Below are 14,039 nucleotides of genomic sequence, written 5' to 3'. Positions count from 1 at the left end.
GGCAAATATGTCCTAAGTGTCCTCCAGCCAGAATTAGAATCATGTGAATTATTGCTAATGCTGGGATATCATCTAATCTGACAACCTCATTTTACATAAAAGAAATGAGAGCTGTCAAGGTCCGAATTATCAAGGAGCTAGTTAAATAGCAGTCAGGACTTGCACATGGGTCTTTTGACTTTTAAATTCAATGTATAAGGAAGAGGCCAAGGAAATAGTACTTAAAAATGGAAGGAAAGAAAGGGAAAGAGGGAAGGAAACAAGGAAGAGTAGACATAGCCACCAATATATTACATATCACTAAATATAGTATTATTTTGTTCATGTTATACTAAATCACCATTAATAAATGATCTAGGGATTATATTTTAAAAATTAATATCTATACAAATAAATGTATATGTATCTGTTTATTGTAATTTCTGGTTCTAAATACAAGGTTGATAATTGAGAGAGATGGAAAAAGAGAATATGTGTTGTGTTTGTTTTTGTTTGAATATGGTATTCTTTAAAAATCTATGAATTCTTTCATCTTTGGAACTTAAATGTATACCATAGATATTTTGAACTCAATATATCCCAGATAAATCCTTTTCTCTTAACCCTTGAAGCTTTCCCTCCTTCTCAATTTCCTTGTTTGTCTCCCACTCATCCAGGCTCACAACCTTAGTGTCATCTTTGACTTCTCTCAAACTCCACACATCCAACCTTTTGCCAAAGTCTATCATATCTACCTTCATAGTATCTCTCTTACTGGTGCAAAGTCTCATCACTTCTGCCATAGCTTCCTTTTTTTTAACCCTTATTTTCTGTTTTAGAATTGATACTATGATTCTAAAGCAGAAAAGTGGTAAGGGTTAGGCAAGGGGCGAGGGGAATAAGTGACTTGCCCAGGATCACAGCTAGAAAGTGTCTGAGGCCAGATTTGAACCTAGGACCTCCCATCTCTAGACCTGGCTCTCAATCCACTGAACCACTTAGCTGCCCCTCTGTTTGACTTTTAAAGCCCTTTACAATCTGGTGTCTTCTTTCCTTCCTATTATTCTAACACTTGCCTCCTCTCTATATACTCTATGATCCAGAAATACTAGCCTTCTTTTCCTTTCACACAGCACTTCATCTTCTGATCATGCCTTTTCATTGGCTGCCCCCATGCCTAGAACAGTCTCCCTTCTCTCTCTTCTAGCTCCTGGTTTTCTTGTAGACTCAGTTAAATCCTTCCTTCTACAGGAGACCTTTCCTCCCCTACCCCTACGTTGCCAGTGCCTTGCTTCTGAGAGTTTATTCCAATTGCATTGTGGATGGATGGATGGATGGATGGATGGATGGATGGATGGATGGATTTGTAGACAGACATAGATGGATAGCTAGATAAATGAAAGAATGATAGAAATGGAGATAGATAATGAATGGATGGATGGATAGGGGCATGGTTGTATAGGTAGATAAATGAATGCATGATAGATAAGGAGATAGATGGATAAATGGGTAGATAGATAGATAGATAGATAGATAGATACTATACACAGTTACTTGAATGATATGTCGTCGTCGTTCCCCCCCCCCCCCCCACCGAATGTAAGCTTCTTGAGGACAAAGACAATGTACCTCCCAGCTTAACACAGTGTCTGGTACATAGTATACATTGTAAACTCTTAATAAATGTTTGGGTTTGGGTATACATAGTAAATAAAACCTTGATTAACCAAAAGCCAGTTCACTGGAATTCCTTAAGTAACTGGAATTCTTTTGTTGCTTTTGGGAAGAGGGGTAACAATGAGAAATCAAGACTATAGAAAAGACTTATTCCAAAAACTACTTTCTGGTTTATGTCCTAGTTAATGACTTTACTCATTTTCCAGCCCAGATATCCTAATGGAATCCCAGATGTCTGGAGTGCTAGAAAATGCAAGTGTTCACACTCACTACCAAATTAAAATTGTTAGATTGATAGCCCAGAGAGATTTTAAGGGTCCCTTCTGAATCATTAGAAGATGTTCACACCAAAGAAAGTGGACTGAAATAAAAATTGTATTAGTAGATAAGGATTGTATAAATAAGATTTGAAATAGAAACGTGTACCTTTTGCTCATGCCATTTTCTTATCAGTCCACCTCTTCTTCCTCTCCTCCACAATTTTTCTTTCCTTGTCACATTCACTTTTTGACCATCTTCCACTATGTGCATGTCATTTCTCTGACTGTGTGTGGTACACTCTTTGAGAACAGGGATGGTTTCATTTTTGTCTATCTCCAGTACTAAGTACATAGGTCCTTAATAAATGTTTGTTGATTGAGTGATTCAGCATCTGGACAACTGCAGTAAATCTCAGTGACTTGCACAGCAAATTGATGATCCTTGTAACAAACCTTTGCCTCACCATTCCTTAATACCATCTCCAGTGACCTCCATTTCAAATCTTGATAATTTTGTAACATAGACTTCATCATCACTTACAACTGCTGCTTCTTCAAGATCTTAAACTCCAAAATTGAATTTCTTATCTATCCTGCTGTCTTGCCTACCCACTCCTGTGTAATTGGCTGGTCTCAATTGCAATTTTTAGTCCATTGATTCTCTCTGGTTCTCCTAGTTGATCACCCTAGACTCAGTCAGCTAATGACCATTCTAAATCTCAGGACTTTTTTTGCCATTCCTGTTTTGCCAATAACTAACCCTGGATAAGTCTACTTTCTACTTCCTTTTCTCCTGCATTGCTATAAAAAGTAACAATGCCATTTTGATTAGGTCTACTGTAAATCCATGCCAGCTGATCTCTTCTGAGTTAGTCTGTTCATTGGGAATTCTTTTTTGGTTGGCTATTAACTCCCTTTCAACTCTTCCACAGTTATAAATATTTTCCATTCTCCTCAGGTGCACGGTATCCCTCGCTCTACCTTTTCACTACAGAGATGCCTTCATCTCCTTTTGATTGCTCAAGAAAAAGCTTATTCAGTATTAACTTCCTCAACTTTCCTTCTCTTAACTTCAGGATCTCCCTGTATCTCCAAGTAGCCTCTTTCTTCACTCCTGTCATAGAGGAGGAAGCTCCCTTCTTATTCATCAAGAATAAGATTCATTATATCTTAGATTCATTATATCTTCTTGAATCTTGCATTTTCAATTTTCTTTCATTTCTCATGGCTTGAGTCTCTTTTGCTCTGTTGACTTTTTTCTCCTTTGCCTACAAAATTGTCCAACTTTTTTTTCCTTGATTCCTTCTCTACCAGTAGATCTAGAGCTTCTCTACCACTCCTCATGTGATATCTGTCATCCATTCCAACTCTGAAAAAAACTATGATCAATTGATGACTTGTCTTCAGAGAATAGCCTTTCTTCAATGCCTTTGACTCATTTTGGTTGTTCTCCCTTTACCCTTTGTAGTATGGTCCCCGTCTCTATGACTTAACAGAAATTTCTTTCCTTTAGGTCATAAGTTTCCTAATTTCCAAATCCATGTATTAATTTATTTTCTTCCCCCCAAAATTGCAGTTCTTGTCTCATGGAGTTAGCTTTCTGTTTCTATCCAATTAGTCTCTTCCAATATGATGGGAGAAAGAAAAGATCCAAAGTACTCTAGGAATATTTAAGGAGGGAGGGAATACTTTCAGCTCTGGGAATAGGCATTGGTCAAAGAATATAGAACCTAGACTAAGCCAGAAAAGAGATCCTAAGTGGCAGAGGAGAGGAAGGAATGAATTTCAGATATATGGGTACACATAGAGAACCTACAAATTACAAATCCAATCCATGTAGATGGGAGGTAACAGGTTGAGTTTGGGGAATGCTTAGCATTCCAGTTTGGCTGGAACAGTGTGTGAAGAGGAGTAATATGAAATGTGGCCCTATGAACAATGCAAAAGGAACAGATTTGAGATGTGTGGTGTCAGAATCAACATCTTTGATGAAAAGTGTGGAGTTTTGAACTTAAGTTGGTGCGCCACCCCTGGTTCTTTAAACATTTAATGTGAAATGCATAGGGAATGCCTTATGAAAAGAATTGATCTCTCTACCTTAGGACAAAGATGCAATGTTGACATTGATGAGTGTGCCTCAAACCCATGCCGCAAGGGCGCAACATGCATCAATGATGTGAATGGTTTCCGTTGCATCTGCCCAGAAGGACCTCATGATTCCAGTTGTTATTCACAAGTGAATGAATGCCTCAGCAACCCCTGCATCCATGGGAACTGTACAGGTGTTGCCAATGGGTAAGTTTGTTTGATGTAGTATGTGTAGCTCCCACATTTCTCTGGGAAAGAAATAGTACTAAGGGTAATTCTAGTTGGATCCACAGAGCAGCAGGTTTGCAAAAAGCCAGAAATGAGGCTAGCTTTTAAAAAATATTAAAATAAACATTTTCCATCATTATTACTATCACTGCAAACCCACAGCCATAGGAACAAATCTTCAACCCAAACCCCACAATTTGAACCATTTACATCTTAAACAAATGGGGAGGAGAGAATGATAGGAATGACATTATTGTAATGGATGCATTGTAAAGGGCATGCCTTCCAGACTGAGAAAACAGAATAATGCATTTGCTTCTTGCCCTGTCTGTGCATTTAGAGAGCTCCATTCCCTTTGGTTTGATTTTAATTCTGTTTTTATAGTTGTAGTCAATGAGATTAGAGGAGCTTATTTTTTCCCTCTCTTCATTAGCTTAGGGTTATGTGCCAGTTGTAACTTACAATCAGAAGCAGGAATTTCTCAAGCACATTGTGTGGTTTTCTTTCAGGTACAAGTGCCTCTGTGAAGCAGGCTGGGTTGGCACCAATTGTGAGGTGGACAAAAATGAATGTCTCTCCAACCCCTGCCAGAATGGAGGAACCTGTGACAATCTGGTGAATGGATACAGGTGTTCCTGCAAGCCAGGCTTTAAAGGTGAAAACAAAAGGACTCCTTTCTGCCCAGTTTGGGTTGGAATGGTGCATGGAGTCAGTTTTGTGGAAGGAACTGGAACAGGGTTTAGATTTCACTCGCTAGTTCTCCTGAGACATACAATGTTTATTGGTAGCTTGCAGGGACAATTCAGTGAGAGCAAAGTGAAGGTCAAGTGTATTTAAAGTACATTGGCATATCAAGGGCTGGGGATCCTGCTCTCCATCCCCTTACAATGGAACCATTGTTCACTTTCTGATGTTCTCAGATAATCACCTCTTTGCTTTCTAGGAAAGTAGTCATTCAAGAGTTCTTTATAACTCACTCTTGGGTCCCCATTGTTCTGTCTCTTGGAAAACCCAAGAGAAAGACTTTCTAGTATTTTACTGACCTACTATCCTTAATCATTCAGAAACCAGGTTGACTAATTTAGTCAGTATTTATTTTTGGAATGCCTTCTCTGCAAGTCCTTGTAATAGAGGGTATAGAGGATATGGAGATATATAAGACATAGCAAGGCATTTATAGTCCAATAGGAAAAAATAGGGCAAAAATAACTGCAAAAGAATCCTCTTGTGAGGCGATAATCCCCCTAACTTTATTTGGTAATCCCATTAGAACTCATTTCTGGAATGCAAAGATTTCTGTTTTATGGGCATTTCATCTTTATGAGGCCTTTTACATAGCTGAATGAGATACTCAGAAACCCGAAAATCCAGATGTCTGTGTCCTCCTTTGGTCCTAGAAGGCTGCTTCATTTTCTTCTAGCTTTCAGTCATGAACTTTGTCACCTTAGACTAAAAAATGCAGGACATATACTCTTCCCCCCAGTCATACCCCTTGCTTTCCAACCCCCTCTAATCAGAGTCTTCAAAATTAGAAGGGATCCCTTCACTGCTCATTTTCTTTCTGGAAGAGAGGAATTCACATTTCTGGAGTTGGACTTTGAACCATCATTTTGGAGAAGCAGTGAATATTATGACTTTTGGAGATAGGAGGATGTCAGAACAATGGGAAATACAATGAATCTTGAGATAGGAGGTGTAAAACAAATATATTAACCTTTGTTCAGTTATGTATTTAATAAATTTATTTTTTATAACCTTCACTTCTGAACAGGTTCTTTGTAGAGAAGCCTGTGCCACAATGAGGGTAGGAATACCTCACATTTTTATATAGCACTTTAGATTACAAAGTTGGTAGATTTTTTCCCCCACAAAAAAATTCCAAATGGACATCATAGTTTGAGTAGCAGTAACTAAGCAGAGCATCCAGAGGTCTTCTATCTTGACTCTCAACTCCTGCTTTTTTTATTGCTCATTTTAATGATGCCTTCGTTAAGGTAGGAGTTGAGCCAAGTGGCCACTCAGGTCCCTTCCAGCTCTGAAATTCCATGTGATTCAGAAGTTGTGATTTTCAGTAGTGCATCAAGTTTACTACATTGAATGATATTCTTGGACCATTTGTGAGGGATTATTTGGAAAAGCGTTAGTCTCTCTTAAAAAAAAAAATCATACTTTCCATCTTAGACTCAATACTGTGTTTTGATTCTAAGGGCAAAAGAGCAATAAGAGCTAGGCAACGGGGGTGAAGTGCCTTGTTCAGGGTCACATAGTTAAGAAGTGTCTGGGGTCATATTTGCACTCTGAACTCCCCATTTCCAGGACTGGTTCTCCATCCATTGAGCCACCCAGCATTAATCTCTCTTGCCACTAAAGAATTGCACAGACAGTCTTGTCACATTTAATGAGTGCCTTTTCTTTTCTAGCAACCTGAGTTACTCTCATTTCTAGGGTGACTGCTAGTGAATTTTACTTGAGTGATGAAACTTACATTAAATTTCATTCTTTTTTTCTCATTTCCTACCGCCTTTAGGTTACCATTGCCAAGTCAACATTGACGAATGTGCTTCAAATCCATGCCTTAATCAAGGCACGTGCACCGATGACATTAGTGGCTACACTTGCCATTGTATTCTTCCATATACAGGTGGGTTCTTGGGGTGACCAGAAGGTCCACGTTAAAATAGAAAAGGTACTTGGCTCCATAATGTCATTTATAGCACTCCATTATCAATGATGTTATCTCTTGTGTCAAATACTAAAGAAAGACTACTCAAATTGTCCTCCTTTGGTCTCTGACTGGATCCTGAGATCCATAGAAAACACTATGCCCTCTCCTGATGTGGGGGGACCTCCTGTGTGCCCCTATTGTCCTTTGTAGTTATAAACTCCATACTCTTAAAGAGGTAGAAGGGACTTCACTTAGTCTAATTCATATTGAGTGAGAATCTTTTTCTCAAATATTCCCAGCAAGTTGGTTTTCCTGCCTTCCCTTGGAGACCTACAGCAAGGAAGAACGCATGTGGACCACCCTGTGTTAAATGTAGCTATTTTATATCATTGTTCCCACTGTAGAGGCAGAGAAGCTTTTTGTCCAGGGAATTGCAAAGGCAGCAGTTTAAAATAATGGCACAGTTTACATCCAGTATCCAGATGTTTCCAAAATCAATTTATGCTTTTCATTATTTCAGTGTTCTTGGTGGTTCTCATTTCTAGTGTCTCCCAAAGACTCTCATGTGCAAACCCAAAGTTATCATCTCCCTTCAGTACCCCTCAACCGACTCCTTTTCCTCTCTTCTCTGTATCTGTTTCTTGTCGAAAACTTAGCATCATTCATAACTCCCCTCTCTTCCTTTTCTCCTATTTCCAATCAGTTGCCGTGTCCTTTAGTTTTAGGTTGGAAAAGGCTAACATTTGGGGTCTCTATTCTGCTCTTCACCAGCCTGTAGTGTCAGCAAAGGAAACTATAAATATGCATCACTGTATATATACCTGTTTCTATAGCTCAGTAGTGCTGGCACCTACAGCTGATTTAGAGAACATTCAATTTGTCACTGAATTGCTCAGATACTAGAGAGATATTTGTTTGTGTTGTGGCTGTAGATAAGATCCACATTAAATTATATCTTGCATGTGAACCTAGAGGGATTACATTTGACCAAAACCACAAGCATATTAAAGTTCTGGTGCCTGGCATATGGTCACATTCATCTCTTAACTGACTGGTTCTCTGTGACTAGTAATGGAACAGTTTGCTTTTTTCCTTAAATAACTTGACCCATCAGTCTGATGAGGCATCAGACTGGAAATTTCAGTCAAAATCTCTGAAAGGTATTTTTTTCCTTCTGATTGGAATGCAAAATTTGGCTGAGATGTTTAGTCTTGAGTTAGTTATGACTTGATTTTGGCAGATGCAATACTCAAGAGAGAAACTTTTTGTTCTAAATCTTTTATTAGATGTTTATGCTCAGCATTCCATAAACTAAGTAAGTTGAAAGCTTTAGTTCCTTTGGATTTACATGAGAACCAAAGAACTCTGAAATAATGGCATGCCATAGAAGTATAGCAATTGTTTCTCCCCTAAACATTTCCTCCTATACCTGCTAAGTTTTTTCCCTTTCTCACGCTCCCATTGCCCCTTTCCTCCTGTATTTATAGACCTTCTGCCACTAAATGGAGAATTTCTGGGACTAACTCTAGAAAAAAAGATGAAGTACCACAAATACTTTTCTTCTTCAACAAAAAGAGGATTTGTGTGGATACTATTTCTGGTGGAAGTGGAGACCCCCATTCGCATCCTCCATTTTCTTGCCTTCTAATTTTAGATAAAGTCAGTGGATGCAGATGTTCCCATCTACATTTTAAGAAAACCCGTTTATCTGAATGTGTCGCCGATGCCAAAAGGACAAATTGTCTGCACTTCTGACCTATTTCACTATACTTTGGTTCCCACAGGCAAGAATTGTCAGACGGTGCTGGACCCTTGCAACCCCAATCCATGTGAAAATGATGCCATTTGCCAGGAATCTCAAAATTTTGAGAGTTACACCTGCCTGTGTGCTCCTGGCTGGAAAGGTGAGATGCATGTCCAACATAATGGGCATGGAGAAAGCAAATTTCTATAAGTAGCCAGTCTCAAATTCAGGCAGAGGGGGAACATCAGGCTGAATTAAATTTCTCATCGGCTGAAGTTCTCCAGCATCCTCCAGCATCCCAAAAGAAGACTAAAGCTGGAGCTGGTAACTGACGCCATGTCCACCATCACTCGTGCGTCTAGTGCCCCCTTGTGGTCAGAGTGCATAGACCTGGAGGGAATCTTGGACTTGGCTTCCTTCCTGCTCCTGAGAGCCCAAAGTCTCTAAGGCTTGCCCTTTCTGTGTTTCCAGGGCCGCGGTGTAATGAGGACATTGATGAGTGTGTCTCCAAGCCATGCATGAACCGGGGTCTCTGCCATAACACGGAGGGTAGCTACCTGTGCAAGTGTCTCCCTGGCTTTACTGGTGTGGACTGTGAAGAAGACATCGACGATTGCCTAGCTAGTGAGTGTGTGGGAGGGTTGACCACTTCCACAGAAGGGAGGGAAACATGTAGAGAGGAGCAGGGAGGTGATCTCTTTCCACTTCCCTCTCCCTCTCTCTTGTTGTTCTTTTGAAGCCAATATATGGTTTAAATTTTTTTAATTTTTTAAAATTATTGATTTTATTTTATATTTTAAAATTATACTTATTTTATCATATTTTGTTTATTTATTATTTTATTGTATTATTTATATTTATTATTTATTGGTGCTATTATTTTACTTTTATTGATTATTTATACTGGATACTATTTTATTTTATTTTTTATCTATAATTGTAAAAGTCAAACTTAAATCCCAATAATAAAAATATTATAATTTAGGAGATTTATTAATGGTCATTAGAAATCAAGGAATACAAAATAAAGACCACATGCCCATGGCTGATTAACCCATTTCAAAATCCCCACTCACCACCATCACCATGCTGACAGAAAGCCAAAGAGGGAGGAGGAGGCCCACCCACTCAATTTATTCCCTGTCTATAGGAAGTACATAATGACAGGAAGTCGGTGGGCTCCCAGGAAATGTAGTTCTTTTTTAGGGTAACAGATTTTCAATTATACATAATGGGTATTATTTTATTTGACTTCTATTGATTAATTATAATGGATATAATATAATTTTATTTCTATTTTTATAATGGATATTATTTATAATAATAATTATTATTAATTTTATTATTTTAATAACAAATTTCCACATAAGTTTTTCAAAGTGATATGATCCAAATTATCTATCTCTCACTCCCTCCCTCCTACCTACTCCCTCCCGGAGCTGGCAAACAATTAAATCTGGGTTATACCCAATATATGTTTTTTAGATACTCATGCATGTTGTCTTTCCTGATAGAAGGGAGCTCCTGCCTTTCTGTCTCCCCTCCCTCTGCTGTGTCTGAGCAAAGGGCCAAATATGTTGCCGGCACTTAATAAATGTTTGTCCATTGGTTGATTTGGGATATGAGGTGATTAAGAAGCCTTTCGGACATTTTCCTATAAATCATGAGAGTTTTTAAAAGAGCTCTGTATGTAGGGGAAATACTATTGTATTTTGAGGTGCTGTGTGCCTGCCTCTTGTTGAGTCCTGTGTTGGAGAGAGCCAGGTAGATAGAGCGATGGGCCTGGAGTCAGGAAGACCTAAATGCAAAGCTGTGCAACCCTGGGCAAGCCATTTAACCCTATTTGACTCAGTTTCCTTATCTGTAAAATGAGTGGGAGAAGAAAATGGCAAACTACTCTCGTATCTTTGCCCAGAAATCCCCAAATGGATCACTAAGATTCAGACACATCTGAAAAACAACTAAACAACAATTGGTAATCTTATGCATGAGTGTAAAAGGCAGCCAGTGGCACAGTGGATGGAGCTCTGTCCACAGGCTCCACCTGGACATACTCCTATATCCAGTCCCCACCTGGATAAAAACTCCTTTGGAGAAATGACTGTTTTCTACCTCTTTGTATCTATTTTCCTTGCCATAGTTGGTTTTATTGTAAATTTATGCTTTGTGTTTATTGATGTAAATGTTTATTGATGAGTTCATATGAATTTATAAAACTATTTACTAATCCCTCCCAGTTCTTTGGCCAGATTATGTTGGTTTTCTTACAGAGAAGGAAACAGTTAGAGCCTCCATGTCCTTGGAGAGAAAGGAACAGGGAAAATCAAGCTGGAACTAATAATGCTCTTTTCCTAGCTTACAAAAAATCAGCAGCTTCCAGGAGAGCCAAGCATCAGTGTATCCGTGGAGAAGCTTGGAGAGGTAGTCTAGATGAAAGCTAAAATCAAGAGAAGGAAGACCTCCTGAGCCAGAAGAGTTGAGCTTGTCTCTTGGTCTTTGCTCATAGTTTCCAATGCCTGGCATTTCTTTTATGGGAGCATTTTCCCCTGATCCTTTTGGGTTCTTAAGTAGCTCACTCGTAAGGCTTCTACTTCAGATGTAAAGGAAGGGCTTTGACTAATACCAGTGACCCATGGATGCTTCTGGTGGGAGTTTTCACATACTTGTGTTCATTGTTTTAGATCCCTGCCAGAATGGTGCTTCCTGTGTAGATGGAGTAAACACCTTCTCCTGCCTTTGTTTGCCGGGGTTCAACGGTGATAGGTGCCAGACAGACATGAATGAGTGTCTGAGTGAACCCTGCAAGAACGGAGGCACCTGCTCCGACTATGTCAACAGTTACACCTGCAAATGCCAGGCTGGATTTGATGGAACTCACTGTGAGAACAACATTGATGAATGCACTGAGAGGTGAGGAAGGAATCGACTTTCCTATGAACACAAGGGAAAGGCGAGAAGTTACCACAAACCGTATTTCCTGGGGGGAGACAATTAGACATTTACCAGGGTTTCGCCACCACTTATCAAGTCTCTCACTAAAGTTGCTGGCATTTAAATAATGAATAAGTACAACCTTCTGTATCTTAAAAGTAGGAATAAGAATTCATTGGGAATCAGGATGAGCCTTTGACTCTTATCCTTACTTTTTTATCTACCTCTTGGCTTCTTGTCCATTTGTTCTAACTTGAATGGAAAGCCATTAAATCTTTGGGAATTGCATAAATAGGCTCTTCGCTACAGCTATTCTATGGTTATAATACAGAAATGTAAAGTCCAGGGCCTCCACTCTAGCCCTTTTCAAAAGTGTTACTTTAGAATAAAAATAATAAAATAAAATAAAAAATAAAAAAATTAATGATTCTGAAAAGATACTGAAAGCCTGAAAAGAATACTGGAAAACTACATGTTCTCCAGAGCTTTCCAAGGCAGCCCACAGTCTCCAATGTCCTTGGTCAATGGTAGAGATGAGAATGGCTCCCAAACTTTTGGACTTTCCATCTAGGGGATAATCCTGAAATACATGAAAAGGAATACAAGTTTGGGAATATTGTAGGGCTTCACTTCCTCCTTAGACTCCCTGGATTTCAAAATATCAGTCAGTGACATGAGTAGACTCTGGTGTCCTTGTTACCAGTTTGATGGTGGTTGTCTTCTATGTTTGTTTCAGTTCTTGCTTCAATGGCGGCACTTGTGTAGATGGGATCAACTCCTTCTCTTGTCTGTGCCCCGTGGGTTTCACTGGCCCTTTCTGCCTTCATGAGATCAACGAGTGCAACTCCCACCCATGCCTGAATGAGGGCACCTGCATCGATGGCCTGGGGACCTATCGCTGCAACTGCCCATTGGGCTACACAGGGAAAAACTGTCAGGTAACTAACATCGCCTCCTACTCATACATGTTCTTATTTAATGCCTACCTTCAAATCAGCCCCTTCTAAGAACCACTACTTGAGTTTGATACCCTAAAGTCATTTTTATTCCTAAAGTAGAATGGAAACCCTGTTTCTGGAGAGTGATTCTGAAATCTCTTCCAAAGAGAGCAGTTGCTTGAGGGCAAGAGTTAGCAGTTCCTATAAACTTAGGTTTTGTCGGAAACAAGTGAAAAGGAACAATAACATTTTAATGAAGACTGAGAAAGGAGTCTGGAGGCTACCTGTGGATCCATTTAGCCAGAAAATGGAACTGTGAGAATAAATTAAAGATAGAATTAATATGATTTATATTTAGAGAATGCAAACGGTGATTATAATCATGGTGATCAGCTGTTCTGCATCTCAGCTGAGTTGAAGGAATAGGCTTTAATATTATTGAGGAAGAATTTAGGTTAGCCATAAGTAGAGCTTCCTGTTAGGGTTGAAATACTGGAAAAGGCCACCAAAAGAGGCTGTATCACTGTCTCTCCTCAGAAGTCTTTAAGAACATTGGATAGTAAGAAAATGTGGTCTTTAGTAGAAAAGGTCTCAGGCACAGAAACCACCATCTCTATAAAAGTTGAATTAAATTTAAAAGTTACATAGGAATATAGATAAAATTGATGATTTATACCATATAGACAAGGCAACATTAGTGGTCCAAACCAAAGATTGTAAGCTCTGGTTTTATCATGTGCAGGTATATCTTTGGTTATACTGAAAGATATTGCAAAAAAACTTTAAAACAAATTCATTTTTAAGTGAAATGTTTAAAAAAAATTAATACAGGTTTTTATATCTTTGTTTTTCTTCTCCCTGTAAGCAAAGACAAGATTGTCAAAACCCCATATAAGATGGAAATCCATGTCCTCATCCAGATTCTTTTTCTAGGACCCCTGGCAAATAGCACTTAATGTATTAAATGTGTATGCAACAGCCTGATTTTAATGAATATCTTTTCCATTTGTGTGGGGCCATAATAGCTCCCAATAGATAGGAAAGAAAGAAACCTATCTGGCAGAACAGAATCGTTGGGAATTTCTGGCAAAATGAGGCTCAGGTGAAAGAATCCTTGGCCATACTTGCTACCATTTTATTTCCAGTGGAATGTTGGTCCCTGCCCCTTTCTTCCTTTTCTTTTTTGGCTTCTTGGACATTTCTATATGTGTGTATGGTGTGTGTGTCTTTCAGACCCTTGTAAACCTTTGTAGCCGGTCACCGTGTAAAAATAAAGGCACCTGCACTCAGAGGAAAGCAGAGTCTCAGTGTTTGTGTCCATCAGGATGGACAGGTGCTTATTGTGATGTGCCCAAGGTCTCCTGTGAGGTGGCAGCTTCCCGTAGAGGTGAGTTCTGGTTTCTGGTGTGGGTGACAATGATTCTAGTAAGCATCTTTAGTACAAAGAGTATGGCATGTGGAGTAGGAAGGAAGAATGGGAGGATGAGAAACTAGATGATAATGGTAGAGATGGGAAAAGTGTAGTATAA

General features: G+C 39.1%; 1 protein-coding gene across 2 annotated transcripts in view; it reads left to right on the top strand.

Moving 5' to 3' along the window:
• NOTCH2 (notch receptor 2) overlaps positions 1–14,039 on the top strand; it is a 176,588-nt gene that overhangs the window by 140,286 nt on the left and 22,263 nt on the right. For both annotated transcript variants that reach the window (XM_007485303.2, XM_007485302.2), the window contains exons 13-20: positions 4,019–4,211; positions 4,742–4,887; positions 6,760–6,873; positions 8,682–8,801; positions 9,113–9,265; positions 11,323–11,551; positions 12,309–12,510; positions 13,744–13,897. In XM_007485303.2, coding sequence (XP_007485365.1) covers positions 4,019–4,211; positions 4,742–4,887; positions 6,760–6,873; positions 8,682–8,801; positions 9,113–9,265; positions 11,323–11,551; positions 12,309–12,510; positions 13,744–13,897 — 1,311 coding nt within the window. The remainder of the gene's footprint in view (positions 1–4,018; positions 4,212–4,741; positions 4,888–6,759; positions 6,874–8,681; positions 8,802–9,112; positions 9,266–11,322; positions 11,552–12,308; positions 12,511–13,743; positions 13,898–14,039) is intronic.

This window comes from Monodelphis domestica, chromosome 2 (genome assembly GCF_027887165.1).
Source record: "Monodelphis domestica isolate mMonDom1 chromosome 2, mMonDom1.pri, whole genome shotgun sequence".
In the NCBI taxonomy this organism is placed as follows: domain Eukaryota; kingdom Metazoa; phylum Chordata; class Mammalia; order Didelphimorphia; family Didelphidae; genus Monodelphis; species Monodelphis domestica.
The sequence above is the reverse complement of the archived record's forward strand: the minus strand, read 5'-3'. Positions and strand labels throughout refer to the sequence as shown.